The sequence below is a fragment of the Ochotona princeps genome, chromosome 16, assembly GCF_030435755.1.
Source record: "Ochotona princeps isolate mOchPri1 chromosome 16, mOchPri1.hap1, whole genome shotgun sequence".
NCBI lineage: Eukaryota > Metazoa > Chordata > Mammalia > Lagomorpha > Ochotonidae > Ochotona > Ochotona princeps.
In genome coordinates, this window is record NC_080847.1 from 49,552,391 (window position 1) to 49,570,861 (window position 18,471).

The 18,471-nt window shown below is 56.4% G+C and overlaps 2 protein-coding genes across 3 annotated transcripts in view; one reads left to right on the plus strand and one right to left on the minus strand.

The window, feature by feature from the left end:
* Positions 1-18,471, plus strand: part of NFKBIB (NFKB inhibitor beta) — a 70,960-nt gene that overhangs the window by 43,398 nt on the left and 9,091 nt on the right. The gene's annotated exons all lie outside the window — the stretch shown is intronic.
* On the minus strand, positions 298-18,400 carry SIRT2 (sirtuin 2). 2 transcript variants are annotated; one of them, XM_004595088.2, is made up of 16 exons: positions 18,260-18,390; positions 17,468-17,514; positions 14,707-14,755; positions 14,410-14,523; positions 12,356-12,397; positions 12,138-12,244; positions 11,981-12,037; positions 11,452-11,520; positions 3,868-3,997; positions 2,377-2,436; positions 2,062-2,117; positions 1,860-1,936; positions 1,723-1,774; positions 1,112-1,182; positions 916-982; positions 298-819 (listed from the first exon to the last, which is right to left on the minus strand). In XM_004595088.2, the coding sequence occupies exons 1-16, from the start codon at positions 18,273-18,275 to the stop codon at positions 664-666; spliced, it is 1,170 nt and encodes a 389-aa protein (XP_004595145.2). In that variant the 5' UTR covers positions 18,276-18,390; the 3' UTR covers positions 298-663. The 2 variants fall into 2 exon arrangements, with proteins under 2 accessions (XP_004595145.2, XP_058530665.1); XM_058674682.1 differs by lacking the exon at positions 17,468-17,514 and having other exon boundaries at positions 18,260-18,400.

An 18,471-nucleotide genomic window follows, 5' to 3' on the forward strand; every position in this document is an offset into this window, starting at 1 on the left:
CCCCTCACACGGAGTCTCCGAAGAACCAGCACATGTTCTGCTTTCCTGAGAGGCCCCAGCTCCAGCCTCCACCCTCCCACACCTCCCTGGCTGCCATCAAAAAAAAAAAAAGGGAACAGAGAGGCCGGACAGATGCTGGTTAGCTTGTTTGGTTTTTGCTTTTAATTTGTTTCCAAAAAGCAACATCTTCTGCCCATTCCCAGATGAGAGGTGGGTCCCAAGTAGAGGGGGCCCAGCAGCCACTTTGGGGTTTGGAGGCAGAAACCTGGGGATCCTTCCCACAGCCCTGAGTGTGAGAGACCCATGTCCCACTCTGGGGTAGGTTAGATGTAGTGTCTTTAGCCCCAGGTATCCCAGGAGCCAGGACAGGGACCAGGACAGTTAGAAAGCGTGGTGCCCACCTCCCAGGAGCAGTTAGCCTGGGGAAGTGCCTCCTGAGCCAGTTAGAGCTGTGGGCTGTTAGAGACCCTCGGGAGGGAGTTAGAGGTTCGTGGCGGTTGAGTGAGGGTGCCCCAGTCCCTGGTCCTGGGAGGAAACTGTTAAAAGACTGGAGTATGTTTCGAGTTCCATGGATGAGAGCTGCCAAGTTAGAGGGGCCCAGAGCTGGCTGGGGCTCTGCTGGCCCAGGGCAGAGGGCTGGTGTCCTCCCCAGAGGCACAGCCATCACTGGGGCTTCTCTCCCTCCATGGTCCTGGTCTCCTCCTTGGTAGGCACAGGGGACTTCCTGGGGGAAGCCGCAGAGCCAGGGTTGGAGGTCCCCGGCCCTGGCTGGGTGTCTATGCTGGCATGCTCCTTCCGGACCAGGTCCTCCAGCTCCTTCTGTGGGGCAAGGGTCATGCAGGTCAGAGGTCACATGGGGCAGAAGCAGGGTCCCTGTATGGGCCTTCAGGGGGCCAGGGTCACCCAGCTACTCACTTTCCATCCAAGGAGATCAGCGAGTGCCAGGCAGCCCTGGTCACAGTCCCCTAGCCAGGCCACATCCCTACAACGTGGTTAGGATGGTCAGAGCCCCGAAGCCTGGCTGGGGTCCCTGCCACTCTCCCCTAACCCACTCCCCCATCTGGGTCTGGTCTCTCCTGAGCTCTGCCACCACCCCTGGCCCAGGCCTCACCTGTAGGCCTTCTTGGAGTCGAAGTCCATGCCTCCTCCAAGGCCCATCATCATGCCCAGGAATGGGTCTGTCTGCAGGGAAGCGGAGGGTTGGGGAGGACAAGTGGGCAAGTGAGGGGAGGGCAGGTCCAAGGGCACAGACCCCAGCCAGTTGGGGCCAGTGGGCTGGCTGCTTCCCAGCTTTGTGGCTTTGGGGAAGGACTTGGCCTCTGGGCACCCTCTCCCTGGTGGCTGTGGTGGGAATACAGACGCAGCCACCACCCACTCCTCCCCCACTTAAGGATTCCAGGGATGGGGTTGAAAAGACTCAGAAAAAACTGTATTCTAAAGCTGCATTATGTTAGAGCGACAAAGCATGACAACCATGGAGTGGCCCTGTCATCGCCTCAGCTACCGAGGGTGACACAGGTACTGGGCAGGGCCTGTCTTGGTTGACACTGGCCCCTGGCACCAGATCCAATGGGCGCAGAGGCTTGCAGCATCCTAGAAGCAGGGGCAGCCTGGGACCCCAGGGAATGAGTTGAGGAGCCCCCCTGATATGGGGGAGGAAACGGGGGAGCCAGAGGAGGAGGCAGCATGGAGGGAAGGGAGAGGTGGGTGTGGGCGGCTCACCTGGCCGGTCTTCTCCTTGTTGATAAGCAGGCGAGGAGTGGACAGGGGAGCCCTGGGGGGACGTGAGGCTCAGAAGTCAGGATCTGTCCCCACCCCCAAGCAGTGCCCAGCCCCGCCCGCACTGGCTCCCCACCTACTTGCCAATGAGGGATGCGAAGGGCTGCACCTGGAGCGAGGTGCCCATGATGATGAGCAGGTCCACTTTCGTGAAATCCTGTGGGAGGAGGAGTGGAATGGCCAGTGAGGGCCAGGCTGGATACCCCGCCAGCAAGGCCACGGCCACCCCGGGGCCTTTCCTCCCCTCCCACCTCACCCACCCCACCGGCAGAGGCCACTCACGGACTGTATGCAGGAGAAGAAGCGGGCCGGGAGGTTCTCCCCGAAAAACACAATGTCTGCGCAGAGACAGTGATAGACACGGGGAGTGGGGCAGGGACAGCGACACAGGGAGACCCATGAGAACAGGGTGGAGGAGAGGCAGGCCGTGCGCCCGTGGGAGGCAGCGAGCAGAGGCACAGGGCTGCTCCCCCTCCCCGGGACACTGGTGGGGGGCAGCAGGTAGGGGAAGGGGACGCATGGGCCACGTGGGGAGGGGCAGGGGAATGGGCAGGGAGGTGGTGATCCACTGGGGCAGGTGCCCGGGCTCAGGCTCACCCGGCTTCACCACGTTCTGGCAGTTCTCGCACTTAGGAGTCTCCTCCGAGAAGATCTTCTCTGGGCGGGGAGAAGGGGGAGTGGGAGAGAGGGCTGTGAGGGGCTGGTGCTGGATTGGCAGGTGCCCTGGCAGCCTCCCTCCACTGTCCATACACACATACACACAGAGGTGCACACGCATGCACACACAGGCACCTGTACAAGGGCACACACACGAGGGTACATGCTTGTGTGTATGTACTTAACACAGGTGTGTGAGGGAGGGCTGGGTGAGGGGGGATCTACCCTGTCCAAGGCCTCTCCTCTCAGGAGCAGCCCCCACCCCCAGGTGGCTCCCAGCATCCCCTGCTATAGCTACCGAGTGAATGAATGAACAAATCCTTGTTCCCAGCAGGATCCCACCAGCCCCCACCTGGAAGCGGGGCTTTCCAGGGCTCTCTGGGAGCAGCCCTGGTTTCCCCACCCCTCCCCCTGGGAGGAGCGTGACTAGGGTGAGGACAACACACCAGGATCTGGGCCAGAGCCTTCCTCACAGCAGCCTGGTGACAGCCCTCCCCTGTCACTTAGGGGCTCAGTGGGCTGGAAGGCATTGCCGTCTCTTGCCACCCTCAGAATTCTAACTCATTCAGTATTCAGCCATGTGTTCCTTGGCGTCTGTCCCGCGGAGGGGCTGCCTGTGACAAGATGCTGTTCTGTGGGTGGCTGTAGGCCATTACCCCCAGCTATGAGCAGTGGTGATGATTGAGTGACCCCCTCCCTCCCTCCCCCAGCTTGTAGGGTGGGGGTGATCAGCAGGAGTTCCCTCAGCAGGGGCACCCAGGCCACGCTGCAGCTGTCCAGCTCACACGTGGACACGGACAGCTTTGTAAAGCGAGCATAAAGGCCGTCAGAGACAGCATCCATGCCGTGGCGAGTGGCTTCTCTGCTGGCACAATGGACGACAGTCGTGGGTTCGTCCTGGCTAGCAGGATGAGGGGACACCCTGGCCTTGCGTGAACTGCGACTGGCAGCCTTTAGGGAAAACCCCTCCCCCACATCCCCTGCCAGACCCCGCCCCATCTGATGTCACAGCCCAGCTTGCCCTGGTGCTGTCTGACCTGTGTACGACTTGTACAACTTTGAATGGGAGAAAAGGAGCGATTCAGTTCCTTGGCCGCACCAGCTACGGCCCCAGAGTGCCCGCGGCTGCCACGTGGGCCAGTGTAGACAGGAGCCTTTTTTTCAACTCTGAAAGCTCTGGGAGACAGTGTGGCCCTTCTTGGGGTGCGGCTGGGTCAGGCACTTGAAAGGACCTAGTCCCAGGGTTTTGTGGCCCCACAGGACAGGCCAATGAGTAGCCTGGAATTTGCACTGACGAGGACCCCGCAGAGAGCAAGGAGGTGCTGCTACCTCCCAGCTGCAGGTGCTGCGCTGCAAAGCTCGGTAGCCCCCAAGACTCTGATGTTGGCAGGGAACCCCGGCTCCACCCCCTCAGAGCCCGCAGCCCCTCACCTTTCATCCAGTTTAGGGTGTACTCGCGCCGGCACTGGGGGCTTGTGCAGTGTGACGTGTAGAAGGTGCCGTGGGCCTCCACCAGATCCTCGGGCTCTAGCCCTGCCACTCGTTCCAGGGTATCTATGTTCTGGTGGGTAAGTGGGAGATACAGGGAAGAGGGGTCAGGTGTGAACACTTCACCTTCCCGTCCAGTCATGAACCGGGTGGGACTTGGTGCCGTGTCATGACATAATGGGTTAAGCCACCACTTGCTAAACCAGCATTCCCTATTTGAGTCTTGGCTGCTCCACTTCTGATCCAGCTCCCTGCTAATGCGCTTGGGAGAGCAGCAAAGGATAGTCCAAGGGCTTGGGCTCCTGCACCCACACAGGAGAAGCAAATGGAATTCTGGACTCCTGGCTTCAGCTTGGACTAGTGGATGGAGGATGGGTCTTTCTCTAGTTCTCTCTCTCGTCCTGCCTTTCCAATTAAATCTTAAAAAGAAAAGAAAGGAAAGGAGAATGAAAGAAAGAAAGAAAAGAAAGGAAAAGATACGGCCTGGTATGGTATTCTAGTGGCTAAAGTCTTTGCCGTGCATGTGCCAGGATCCCATATGGATGCTGGTTCTAATCCCAGCTGCTCCACTTCCCTTCTAGCTCCTGATTGTGGCCTGGGAAAGCAGTCGAGGATGGTCCAAAACATTGGGACCCTGCACCCACATGGGAGACCCAGAAGAAGCTCCTGGCTCCTGACTTCGGATTGGCTCAGCTCCAGGCCATTGGGAGTGAATCATTGGATGGAAGATCTTCCTCTCTGTCTCTCCTCCTGTCTGTAAATCTGACTTCCCAATAAAAATAAATAAATCTTTAAAAGTAAGAAAAGCAATTGTAGCAGGCATTGAGCCCATAGAAGCCACCGGAACTGCTGGGACACAGAAGGGGGAGGGCGGAGCAAGAAGCAAGTGCTGATGTCTGCTGAGGCCATTCTGTTCATGTTCCTGGCGCTACGCAAGGGTTCAGAGTCCTGGCCGCTCCCAGCAGTGGCCCAAACTCAAGTTTCCTGCTAAGTTGGACCACTTCGATTTTTCAGAAAAGAACCACACACTTGACTGCCACATGCCAGAAATTTGTTGAGCTAAATAGACCTATAACGCTGCTCTGAGGCGACCTCCTTGAGCAGTGCCCCACCTGCAGAGCTGAACGTGGCAGCCCTGACAAGCAGACACATAGCAGTGAAACAGGAGGCTTCTCTGGCCTCCTGGTTTGGCAGCTGGGGTTCTGAATGATGGATGGTACCACTGGTGGCCCAGGAACCTGTGTTCTTTGGACTCAAGGACGCATCCCATAGTCGATGAGCTGGAAGATTCTCTTTCATGTGGTTTTTTTGTGGTTTTTCTTAGACCGCCCAGCCCCTGTGGAGCAGCTTTTGTTCTGTCCCCCAGGGGGTGAGGGGTCGCTGGGGTAGAGGCTGACAGATGACACAGACAGGAGGCACAGATGGCCTGCTGGCATGGCCTGCAGCTAGGCTGTTCAGTCTCCTGGAGACGCCACAAGTCTGCTCAGGGGTGGAGTGCTGCGGCAGTCGGCTCTGCTCCCTAGGACCTGTGGACGAGAGGCCCCAGGCCTGGCCTTGCGCTCCTCCCTCATGGTTACACACCCTGGTTTAGCCTTTAGTATACTCGACTCAGTCTACCAACTGCAAAGCAAGCTGTGTGCATGCGAAAAACTCAACATCAGGGACCAGCTTATGCCTCAGAAGCTAAAGCCGCCACCTAGGCGATGCCAGTATCCTATCAGTGTGCTGACTCCAGTTCCCGGCTGCTCCGTGGCTGATCCAGCTCCCAGCCGATGAGCCTGGGAAAGCAGTGGAAGATGGCCCCAAGAACCTGGGTCCCTGTCTCGTGCAGAAGACCTGCAGGGGGTTCCAGGTGCCTGGCTTCAGCCTGGCCCAGCCCTGGGCATTGTGGAATTTGGGGTGTAAGCCAGTGCAGAGATCTCTCGCTTTCTATTTCTCCTGTTCTCTGTCATTCTGCTTTCCAAGTACGTGAATAAATCTTATACAAAACTAAATAGCATGCAATGGAGCACTGGCATCCCACAGTCCCAGCTGCTCCACTTCCCTTCCCTGTTTATGGCCTGGGAAAGCAGCAGAGGACAGCCTGAGCCCTTGGGCCCGTGCACCTGTGTGGGAGACCTGGAAGAAACTCCTGGCTCCTGGCTTTGAATCGGCTCAGTTCCAGCTGTTGTGGCTATCTGGGGGAGTGAACCAGTGGATGGAAGATCTCTGTCTCTCCTTTATAAATCTGCCTTTCCAATTAAAAAAAAAAAAAACAAATTTCTTCAAGAAATAAATAGCATGCAAAAGAACCACAGTGGTCCCCTTAGCCATGGGGACACATCCCAGGAACTCCCACAGAGGTCTGACCCAGAGAATAGCACCCAGGGCTCTGCACACACCTTCCTCAGCTTCCCATGGACCTTGTTACCCTGGGGCTAGTCTTTGACATCGCTTAGGCTGGTGAAATCGACTTAAACCAGAGTGAAGCGGGTCCCTACATGGGCATGAAATGTCCTCAAGACAGTCCAAGGTGCAGCTCAACAGAGGCAGGGTGTGCAGGGTGCAGAACAAACACTTCCAGTCATACTGCTCCAGGGGCGGGCCAAGCTCCAGAACACGTGGCGGAGGTGGCTGTGCTGTGCAAATGCTGGAGTGTTCCTGCACAAACAGCCTTCCAGAACATCATAAATGACACTTTTTTTATTATTATTGTTTGAAAAGCAGAGAGAGAGCTTTTCCAGCTGTCAGTTCACTCCCCAAATGCCCACAAGAGCCAGGACTGCGCCACGCCAAAGTCCAGAGTGCACAACTCCATCCGGGTCTCCCATGTGCGTGGCAGGAACCCAATCACTGAACGATCACCCCCTGCCTCCCAGGTGTGCCTTAGGGAAGCGGCACCGGGACACAGAACCAGCCTCTCCGACATCAATGCACGTGTTCCAAGCGGAGTCCCCGTCAGTGCATCACACACCTACCCCTAATCCAATAGGACCACCATGGGCTGTGCCCCTTGTTGCTAAGTGGAGTGTGAGGTAGCATGTGACTGCACATGAACTCGTGTGTCTGCCTGTGCTAGGATAGCTCCAAAGAGGAGCTGAGTCACAGCAGTGCCTTTGAGGGAGGGCAGATGGGGCACGTGGCGGGAGGAAGCCCCTCCCTACGAAAGGGATACACCATGAGAGTGGTGGCTAACATTGGCCTTGGTATGGCAGTTGGAATCAGGGCACCCAGGTGGAGAGAAACCTAAGCAAATGGCGGGGCTGGGGGTGGGGTGGAGGTGGCCGCTCCACTAGGCCGGCCCTCACTCAGCTCCTGTCAACAGCGGTCACTGGCAAAGCTGCCCAGGGGGGCAGCCAGGGAGGTGCCAGGCAAGAGACTGCACTATGTGAAGGTCTCCTGCCTTGTAAGTCTTGGCCTACTTTTTCTCTAGGGCAACATTAGCAGCGGCAGGGGCCCAGGCCCTCGAGACACCTGTGGCCCTCCTCTGGGGGAACGAGGCAGCCCCACGCCAAGGTGCCCAGGTCAGCCCAGAGCTTGGGGCTGCAGCTCTGCTCTCACCCCAGGCAGATGCCCTTGCTGGGGGGCAGGGCACAGCTTGCAGACTCTGACTCACAACCTCCAACACCCATCCCTATCACTTCTCAAGATCAGCCCATTCTCTGGGCCCGGAGCAGGGGCCTAGTGGATAAAGTCCCCACCTTGCAACCACCAGGATCCCATATGGGTACCAGTTTGTGTCCCACTGCTCCACTTCCCATCAACACTCCCTGCCTGTGGCCTGGGAAAGCAGTCGAGGACGGCCCAAAGCCTTGGGACCCTGAATCCACGTGAGGGACCTGGAGGAAGCTCCTGGCTCCTGGCTTTGAATCAGACAGTCACCTGGGAAGTGAACCAGCAGATGGAAGATCTTTTTCTGTTGAAGCACTGCCCCCCCCCAAAAAAAACAGACCACCAAAACACCCAAGAGGCCCCAAATCTCAGACGTTCTCAGCAGATTGAGAACTATGCAGGAAGCAAACTTCCTGCCGAGATGGTGGGCCACCCTGCTGGTTAAGCGTGCCTGGGGAGGTGGGAGGCGTCTTCACCATCTTCCTCTTTTTTTTAAGTGATTGTGGCCTAAATGTATCTGATTACAAGCAAAGTTCTGTTAGATTCCTTTTCTAGTTAGATGTGTTTGTGGGTGTTGATCCTGTAATTCAAGTTTACTTATCCTGTTGCCTGGCACCTGGTGATTGTTTTCCAAATCCCTTGTGATCTATTGTTAGAGCAGCTTGTATGCCATTGTTTAGTTAGCTAGTAACTTTCATCTGCCTGCTTGCCCGGCAAAAACCATACTATAAGTTGCCCAGTATAACTCAATAAAGTGTGCCTTGGTTCATCTTGGCTCTGCATCCCCTGTGTCCCGATTCTGCTTGGAGCTGTTGTTACACCTCGAATTCCCGGGCCCCACTAGAGGGATCCCTGAGATTTCTCTGAATCTCCTTCTCTCTGTAAATCTGACTTTCCAATAAAAAATAAATACATCTTTTAAAATAAATTAAAAATCAGCCCATTCTCTCTCAAGCTTTTTTTTCCTACCAAACTCCCACTGGGCTGAGGGGTGTTGCAAGGAAGGATCTGGGCTTCCCTCTCTTGCCAACTGTGATGTTTCTATTTAAATCTAGAGTGGAAAGTCCGTACAAAACAAGAGTTGACTCCTGACCCAGCTTCCTGCTAGTGGGCATGCGGAGGCAGCAGTGAGCGCTCAAGCAGCGGGGACCCTGCCACTCCCGTGGGCCACCTGGCCTCAGCCTAGTCCAGCCCTGGATATCTGGCAAGTAACCCAGCAGGTGGGGGGTGGGGAGGGCTTTTTCTGACTTTCTGTCTCTCAAATATAATACAAAAATAAATTAAGAATTCAAAAGAAAAAGAAAGTATTTTCTGTCTGAAATAATAAGCTTATTTTGGTGTGAAATATTTTTGAAATTCATGCACAGTTTTTCCTAACATGCATTTTCCATGAACTTTCTGGAAAACTCTGGTATGTGACTGACAAGACCCGTAGTAGTTTTGCTGTGGACTTGATGGGGACTTGAATGGACATGACCACTGTACTCCTGTTTGAATGCAGACGGTGGGCTGCGGTAAAAATAGCAGTGCACACAGCTTCAGAAGTGCTGTGTCGGCACAGCTTGGAAGACGGTGTGCTCTCGGAAACTGGGTGAGTCACTGAGCTGGTAGCTGAGGTGGAAGAGGGAGAGTAAAGTGGTTCAGGAAATGCGAGCCCGCAACGTCTCCCCCAGCTTTACAGTTTATGAAACATGCCATTTTTAAATACAGCCTATTACGTTCAATCCATGCACCGAACACAGCAAACAGGAGAAAAGCCTACAGATTTCACATTGGCCTTGGAACACGCTCCTCGTGAGATCTGTGGGCACTGGCCTCATGGTACAACAGGCTACGTGAGCTTCCACCTGTGACGCTAGCATACCCTTTGGGTATGGGTTCAAGTCCCAGCTGCTCCACTTCCCATCCAGGTCCTTGCAAATGCACACGGGAAAGCAGCAGCAGATGGCCCAAGTGCTTGGGTCCCTGTACCCATGTGGGCAACCCAGAGAGTTCCAGGCTCCTGGTTTCTGCTTGGCCCAGCCCTGCCTGTGGCAGCCAGCTGAGAAATGAATCAGTGGATGGACGATCTCTTTCTCAGTCTCTTTCCTGCTCTGGCTTCTAACTGAGCTTCCTGCTGCTGCAGGCCCCAGGAGGCAGTGGTGACAGCTCAGGTGGTTGGGTCCGGCTTAGCGCTGTCGGAGGATTTCCGGGGAGTAACCCAGCATAAGGGAGCGCTAGCTCTTTTCATTTCTCAAACAAACAGGCTGAGGCAGAGCAGCTGAACTGCAGGCTGGGACCCTCGAAGCCCAACTCAGCGTGCCTGAGTTCACGTCCCGGCTCTGCTCCCACTTCTACTAACTTCCTGCTGCTGTAGGCCCTGGAGGGAACAGTGAAAGTTCAAGTGCTAAATCCATGCCACGCACGTGGTGGGCCTGGACTGAGTGACTACCTGAGTGTCCAGGCTAAGTGTTCAGCCTGGCTCAGCCCTGGGCATGCTGGGCATCTGGGGAGCCAGGAGGCTGGTACCATTTATGTGTCCATCTGTTCCTGCATGTCTCTCAGATAAACTAAAATACAAATTACAACAGGAGGGCCTGCACTGTGGCTCAAGTGGCGAATCCTGCCCCCTTCAAGCACTGGGACCCCATATGTGTGATGCAATCCCATATGGGTGCTGATTCATATCTTGACTGCCACACTTCCCAATCAACTCCCTGCCTGAGGCCTGGGAAAGCAATGGAGGAAGGTCCAAAGCCTTGAAACCCTGCACCCACTTGGGAGACCTGGAAGAAGCTCCTGGCTTTGGATCAGCTTAGCTCCCGTTGAGCTGTTACAGCCATTTGAGGAATGAGCCAGCAGACAGAAGATCTTCCTCTCTGTCTCTCCTTCTCTCTGTAAATCGCCTTTCCAATATAAATAAATAAGTCTTTTAAAAAGTCACAACAGGAAGCCAAGCATGCGGTTGCTGCCGTTTCTTCTGTAGTCAAGGGCAGAGCATTGCTTCCACAGGGCTGGGCAGTGAGCAGGCTGGGCGGCCCTTGGCAACCTCATCCCAGCCATGGTTTTTCTCCCACTCAGCCCGAACCCCATCTCCACGCTGCTTCTCCAGTGTGGGTTCCTATTCTCTGTCGTGGCAGTGGACAGGAGTGCTGTCCCTCTGCCTCAAACTTGCTCTTCCAGACAACCCCGAGGCTCCCCCCATCAGCCCTGTAGGCCTTCGCTTCAATGTCACCTCAGTGAGTCATCGGTGGCCACCTTGTGCACCTAATTCCTCCTGAACACACACGCGTGCATCCATGCCCTTCCACATACACGGGCACACATATGCAGCACTTGATTTTCCTTCCTGCCAAGTGTGCCTGAGAGACCAACTACTGTGGGACACTCAGGCACCGCTTCCCTGTGCTGCTTGTCACCTCTCCCTGCAGGAGCGTACCAGCTCCAGGGAGCCAGGAAAGTGCACTGCTGGCAGGGCCAGCCATGGGGTGGGCACTCAGCAGCTGCCTGTTGGGAGAGCTGACACACAGTGCTGCTGATGCTGGGCAGGTGCACACAAGGCACCCAACGACCCACGGGCGGACACACCTGCCCTGGCTGAGAAATCTAGATCTAAACAGGCCCAAGTCGCCCCCTGGCGGCAGCGTCTGAGGTTGCAGGTGAGCCGGGTGCAGGAGGAAGAGGCTGGGAGACCAACTGACACTTCAGCGCCATTCCAGCACCTGTGGTTCCACAGTGGAGGGCTAGCCTGTCGCTGCCGCGCTCCCCGTGCAATTCCAAGATGAAGTTCTACACCCAAAGTGGAGTGCAAACATCTCTTATATTAGGGACCTGAGACCTCAAAAGTGTCACCATCTCTGCTTGAGCACCCCAGACTGAGGTCCGATGCACCCAGCTATAGTACATCCCCCAAAAAACGCCGGGCCCCTCCTCTCCGCTGGCCACCCAAACACCTACCTGCGTGTAGCAGCGCAGGAGCAGCCCTTTCTCCTTCAGCAGGCGGATGAAGTAGTGGCAGGTGGTCGGCTGCAGGGACAGAGCGGTAAGGGCACGGGTCAAGCAGAGCCTCACAGCCCGGCCCAGCCTCTCTCACCCCAAGGTGTCATCCCTGGGGACCCTGCGAGGGGCAGGCCGCCATTCTCCCCGTGTCACAGCTGAGCACACACAGGGAAGCAAGCTTATCTTGGTCAGAGTCACCAGGCCGGGGAGGGGCTGGGTCTGGCTCTGCCCGGGAATAACCCAGCTCTGGGATCTGGGCTCTCACCTTGGACAACAGCAATGACTCCATTGTAGAGACAGGAAAAATGAGGCTTGAGGCCCACAGGGCCACATGATAGGGGAGCAGTCTGGGCCCTTTCACACTAAACTACTGTATCTGCCTGAAAATTCCTTCTCCCCTGCCTGCTCTTTCTCAATCCCCGATCCCATCTCTTACAAAAAAAAAGAAAAACAAACAGAAAAACAGAAAAACAACAAAGCAACTCACCTTGAACTGCCCAGGGTAGAGCTCCTTAGCAAGAGCGAAGAAGGGTTCTGGATGCTTCTGTGGGAGAGAGAGTGAGCTAGGGGCCCCGGTGCGCTGAGGGTTGCAGCAGGGTCACCCCCACCTCCACTCAAGGCAGATGGGAGGAGGCGGGACACACCTTGAAGTAGCCAATCTCAAAGATGGCCTCTGGGTAGGGAAGGCGGTACTTCTCCAGGTTGGCATAGAGACCGGTGTTCGGAGAGCGGAAGTCGGGGATGCCGGCAGCTGCAGGCGGAGGGGCAAGGAGACAGGAATCAGAGAGGCTGGCCCTGTCTGCACCCCGGGGACCCTCTGTAGCCCCCAGTGCGGGCGGTTGCTCAGGGAGGCGACACTTACACGTGGAGATGCCAGCGCCCACCAGGCAGATGATCCTGCGACCTGGGAGAGACATTTTTGTGTCACCTGGGGGTGACCTGCTCAGCCCCTCCACTGCGGCCACGTATTCCCAGCCCTGACGCTGGGTGCCGGGCCCCCGGGCCAACACTTCGCGGGCACTGTGGTCTTTGCCCTTCTCCACGGAGTGAAGTTGGCACCCCTTATTCACAGCCAAGAAGGGCAAGAGCAGCCAGCAGAGGAACTCAGAATCCATTTATTATGGGGCCGGCACAGGCATGCCATATGGGTGCTGGTTTGTGTCCCAGCTGCTCCACTTCCTATCCAGCTCCTTGCTTGTGACCTGGGAAAGCAGTAGAGGATGGTCCAAGGCTTTAGGACCCTGCACTCATCTGGGAGACCTGGAAAAGGCTCCTGGCTTTGGATCAGCTCAGCTCCAGCCATTGCAGTCCCTTGGGGGTGAACCAGCGGACAGAAGATCTTTCCTTCTGTGTCTCCTCCTTCTCTCTCTAAAGTTTCTGTCTTTCCAATAAATAGAAATAAATCTTTAAAACAAAAACAAAACAAGAGCATGCCCGTAAAGTGCTTAACCCAGTCTGATTTGTCACTGCCCTTTGTTGGGTCTAGGCCAGGCACCCCCAGCTTAGAAGCAGGAATCCATGTGCTCTTTGGGGCCCTGCACAGCCAGATGATGGCGGCAGACAGCTGCCTTGGCCTGCCCCTACCGAGGGCAGAGGCTGCACAAGCCAAGGAGGGAGCTGGCAGTAGCTAGGGGCTGGGGAAACCAGAGAAGACTCCTTCACAAAAGGCCTTTCAGGACCCAATTGTTGCTGTCAAGGACTGCAGAGAGCCTTGTTTCTCAGACTCTACTGAGCTTAACCCATGGCAAGAAATCTCGGCTGTGTGGTGGCCCCGTCGATAGGCACCTGCTGATAGGCACGATAGTGGGCCTGAGGACAGCTTCCAGCAGTGCCAGCCGCAGCGACACCTGCCAGCCCACAGCAGCAGCCTGGCCCGGCTACACCTGCTCATATCTGCATTCATTCATTCACCTCTCCGGAGAGCCCACCAAGTCAGGAGCTACCACAGACACAACTTGCCTAAACTAAAATATAATACAAAAAAGACAAAAAAAAAAACCACCACAACTTGCCTAAACTGAACATCCAATAGGGGCCCCCGTCACCACCTCTGTGAGCGTTAATATGACACCACAAGTGGGAAATTCCACTTCTGAGCTCATGAGATGGGTCATGATCAAAATGCAGGTGCATCAAAAATATTGCATCAAATTCTCTTCGGGCAGTGCACCTAAGGTGTTCACAAAGCGTAAATGACTTCTGGCAGTTAGGAGCTGATACGATGCAGTGAGTTGAGCTGCCAATGCGCCTGGAAAAGCAGTCCAAGATGGCCCAAGGATTTGGACACCTGCCACCCATGTGAGAGACACAGAGGAAGCTCCAGGCTTCCAGCAGCCTGGCCCAGGCCCAGCTGTTGTGCCATTTGTGGAGTGAAAGATCTCTTTCTCTCTGTCTCTCTCCCTCTCTGTGTCTCTCTGCCTTTAAAAAAATACATCTTTAAAAATAATGATAATAATAATAAATAGGGAACAGTCCCCATTCTGTGTGACACGCTCAGTCTCTGAACCAGGCCCAGCCAACTGGAGCCCAGTGAGTCCTTGCAGGACGGAGCTGCCCCATCGGGACCAGGCAGGTGATGCCTGCCTGCATCAGCCGGAGCCAGTCTTTGCTCTTTCGCTTGAATCACTGGGGGGAAAACAAAACAAACCATGATATCCTTCAGCGGGAACTGCTAGGTGGGGAGAATTTGCTTTTGGAGGCACCAGGGGCTGATCTTTATCCCAACACACACAGAAACAGTGCCAGAGAAACAGAGTTTCTGAGAACACAGAAGAATCACCTGGATGCAGCCACGCTTAGAGAGTTAACAGACATTTTTCTTTCACAATTTGTAAACAAAAGGTGTGCACCAATGTTCAGTGGTTGGGGGCAGGGAGTGGCCTGGGGCAGGAGCAGAGGAAGGGGCCCGGGACTTACAGCGGTCACTTTGAATGTAGCGGCTCACCCCTTCCAGGGTGAGCTCATCCAGCAGACGCTCCTTCTGGGTGCCCAGGCCCAGGGTCTGGGAGAAGAGGTTCCGTAGGAAGTCCACTGCCAGAAGGAGGGAGACAGGGGCCAGGTGGGCATGAGCCAGGTGGCATGGTGGCCTCAGGGCCCTGCCCCAGCCCAGGGGTCCCCAGCCTCCCCACCAGCAGCCGCCAGGACTACACTGTTGGTGGTGCCAAGGGATTGTCCCCCAGCCCCTGCTCTAAGCCCTCCCCATCAGCTACTCACTCTCGGCTTCTCCACCTGCTGCTCCGGCCTCACAGTCGGAATCAGAATCCTGCAAGGGGGTGGGGTGGGGTGGCCAAGTCAGAGAGGTGAGGGGGGACAAAGAAGTGGGGGAGGGAGAACCCCTGGACTGGGTGACAAAAGCTCCAGCCAGGAGGGTCAGAGCTGCGGCCCAGGGTCAGAGAGTGGGGTGATGCTGGGAAGGACGGGCTCCTCTGTCTCCAGGTCCTGGCTTGGGTGGCAGGGACCCCACTCAGCAAGGGGAGGGGCTTGCAGCTCGCAGTGGCAGAAGGAATGGGGGGAACCTCAGTAAGTCCTGACTGTGGCCATAGTCCCATGTGTGGTGTCCCCTGTCCTCTATCACAGGGTCCCTTGCCCAGCTGCCCCACTCACCAAGGTTGTGCCTCACTGTTGCCCAATCCCCCACACCTTGCTTGACACCCGAACTCTCCCTTAGCCAGCTCTCCTCTTGGTGGGAGGACCTTCCTGGGTCCCTCTCCACCTTTCCAGCTCCTCAAGTGCCACTGACATGGTGATGTCACCTCTGTCCCTGCACCTGGGGTTCCTGCACCATATCCCCGCACAGGCTTCCATTCCCACCTCCTGCAAAAGCACTCTTCTACTGGCCTTATCTCCACGGGGACTCCCTGCCCCCGAATGGCTCGGTGGCCCTGCTGCCTTGGTGCCTCACCCCTGCTGCTGCCCTCAGCTCTCAGCAGGTTCCCTCTGCCCCCTGACCCCTTCTGGCCACCACAGGGCCCCAGGGGCCGGCTTGTCCTCTCCCAGGAATGGGGGGAGCCTGCTGGGGATCCCCTCTGGTCTCCCCGTGCTGGGCTCCACCTGGAGGGCTCTTCCTTCTGCCCAGCTGCTCCGGCCCCCTCACTCTTGTCACAGAAACACACTTTCCTGTTTAAACCTCTTGCACAATCGCTCCTGCTGCTCCTCACACCCTTTCCCAGGCCCATCTGATTGGGAACCTCACTTTGCAAACACACTGAAATAGTTTCCATTCCTTTTAAAGACTGACAAGTTCTTGCAAAATGCTGACCATTAGGGGCCAGGGTTGTGGCATGGCCGGTTAAGCTGCTGCTTGCAACGCTGGCATCTCATACAAGCACTGCTTACAGTCCCAGCTACTCTGCTTCGGATCCAGCTCCCTAAGAATGTGCCTGGGAAAGTGGTGAAGGACGGTCTAAGGGTTTGAGCCACTGTACCCATGTAAGAGACCTGGAAGAAGCTCCGGGGTCCTGGCTTTGGCTTGGTCCAGCCCTGGCTGTTGTGACCATTTGGAGGATGAACCAGCAAATAGAACTTTTCCCTGCAGATCCCCCCAGTAACTCTGTTTTTCAAATAAATAAATACATTGTAAGGGGGAAAAAAAAATCAATCGGTTAGACAATGTATAACTTAGGCCCTGGCCTTGTAATTCCCCGCTTCACCCCCACTCCTGCTGAGAGAAACACTATAGGCAGCTCAGTGTAGCTACTCTCTCGGGGAATTTTTTTCTCCACACAGAAACACTCATTATTGCACCAAGGCCATGCCCCAGGACGCCACTGCACCTTGCGTCCTCCCACAACGGCGTGTACAGGCCACCTCATTCTCCCCAATGGCTGCATTGTGTGTGGGAACCATAGCCCATTTAACCCATCCACGGACAGCCATTGGGACTGTCCCCAGCGTGGCCCAAGGATGGACAATACCACAATTTACAGCCTCACGTGGCTGCCATCTGGAGCGAGGATTCCTTTTGGACAGGAAACCTTTTTCCCTCTTAGTGGTCCTGCTGGAGGAGCCAGGGGGGTGAGACAGCAGACACACGTGCACAGCCCCACGTGCCCAAAAAAACCCATCTCCTGCATATGTCAGTGTGTTGGGCCGCAACATTCTTTCAGACCACACACAGCAAGGTCCTGTGAGACCCGCCCAGCATCTGGGGGAGCTGGAGGTACTGTCCATGACCCCGTGTGACCCTGCAGGGTCTAGAAGGCAGCATGCCAAACGCCCTGTGTTTCCAGAGCTAAGGGACAGAGGTCGGGCTAGGTACCAGCTCTGCCTCAAATTGCTCATCTGTGAAATGGCCAGGATGAAATACAGGCTGGGAAGATTCAATGAACTAGAGCTCCAAGCAGACACTGCCCAGCTGACCGTGTCACATCCAGCCACCCAGCTCCTGGACGCATCACCTGCTCACGCCCCTAGCCCTTGCACAGCCCCTCTACCAGCTGCATGGCACAGCCTCACTCGCCTTGCCTGAGTTCCAAGTCATTCTCACTGACAACACTGCATATGTCTCCTGGTCTGATGCCTAGGCTGAACTCTGGAGTCTAACTGGGAGAGGCCTGGCTGGAACTCGGCATGATCCAGCAGGAGTGTGCGGGAACCAGGTGGGACAGCTGGCTCTCCCAGGCCAGCACACGGGAGGTTTGGAAGGAAGGGGAGGGGACGGGCAGCACTGGGGATAGAGGGCAGTTTAGGAGGCAGGGCCCAGACAGTGAGACTCTGCTCATCTATCTCTCTCTCTCTCTCTCTCTCTCTCTCTCTCTCTCTCTCTCTCTCTCTCTCGGGAGTCCCCAACACCCAGCCTTCCCGCAAAGGGCTGCACCCCGACAAGAGGTGGGGCGAGGGGTGGGGGCAATGAGCCGAGGGCCCCGTGGGGTACAATCTCCCCTCTGCCACCTCCTCCCACCTCCCCCCCCCCAAGAGTGGAATGCAAGAACATGTCCAACTTTATCCTTCCCCTCCACCCTTCCCCGCATCTCACCTGGGCCTCCTGCACCTTCCCTGCCTGCGTCTCCGGAGGGTCAGAGGCTGGGGGAGGAGGGGGAGCAGACGTGGTTACAGCGGAGGGAATGGTTAAGGGGGAACACAGGGGCTCAAGCTGGTGGTGGGGAGGGGCATGGGGCCGGTAAATACACAGGTGACAGAGGCAGGGACAGAACAGTAACTGTTGGGAAAGTGAAGGGTTTGGCAGCAGTGTGGGGGGGCTAGAATGGCTGAGAAGGGGCGGAACTGGAAGAGGGGGTAGGGGATTCAGGGCTGACAAACTTAGCAAGAGTTAGGAGGGACATGATAGAGTGTGAGTATATGGGGAGGGAGAGAGGGGAGTTTAGAGGAAGACGGGAGGGTGAAGGGGTAGGTAGGGACAGAAGGTGCGCGGGAGGTGATGGGTTCAGGAGAGGCACAGGAACCAGGGGGAAGAGACAGCACCAGACATCAGGGGACCCCTAGCATCCTACAGTTGCCTCTGACAACCAGGTACTCTTAACAACCGAGACGGCGGCAACTTTTGTCCTTAGTCACAAGGATCATTGGCAACCAAAGTGTGAGCAACACACAATCACAGTTACTTGGCACACAGACCATTCAGAACCTCGCGCCCCCGAGACCCACCGCCCGGCGAGGCCGGATCACCTCGCGACCACCCTTGGAACTCCACTCCTCCAGTGTAACCCCTCGCTGCCAACCCGCCGCGCCCGCCCTCGGGCCCCGGGGCCTGCAGCCCTCTGCCAGGCCCCGGAGAGGCCCGATCTTCCCACCGGGGTCCCCGACTCACGATCCGGCTCGGCCATGGGCTCGGGGCGGGGGCCCTCGGGGCTGTCACCGACTGCTCTGTCCCGTGACGGCACCGGAAACAGAAGGGACAGGCATCGGGCAGAGAACTACGACTCCCAGCAACCATCTCGGTCGCATACAAAGCTTTCAGGAAGATGCTGGAAGGTGGGACTACAACTCCCAGAGGGTATGGCGGTGGAAGCCATGTCAGTA

Excerpts from the sequence above, each read along its gene's own strand:
- SIRT2 (XM_058674682.1), bottom strand. The coding sequence starts at position 18,385 with ATGGTTGCTGGGAGTCGTAGTTCTCTGCCCGATGCCTGTCCCTTCTGT. Across the intron at positions 14,756-18,259 it reads GCCCATGGCCGAGCCGGATC|GATTCTGATTCCGACTGTGA; the intron begins GTGAGTCGGGGA and ends ACCCCCTTGCAG. Across the intron at positions 14,524-14,706 it reads AGCAGGTGGAGAAGCCGAGA|TGGACTTCCTACGGAACCTC; the intron begins GTGAGTAGCTGA and ends TCCTTCTGGCAG.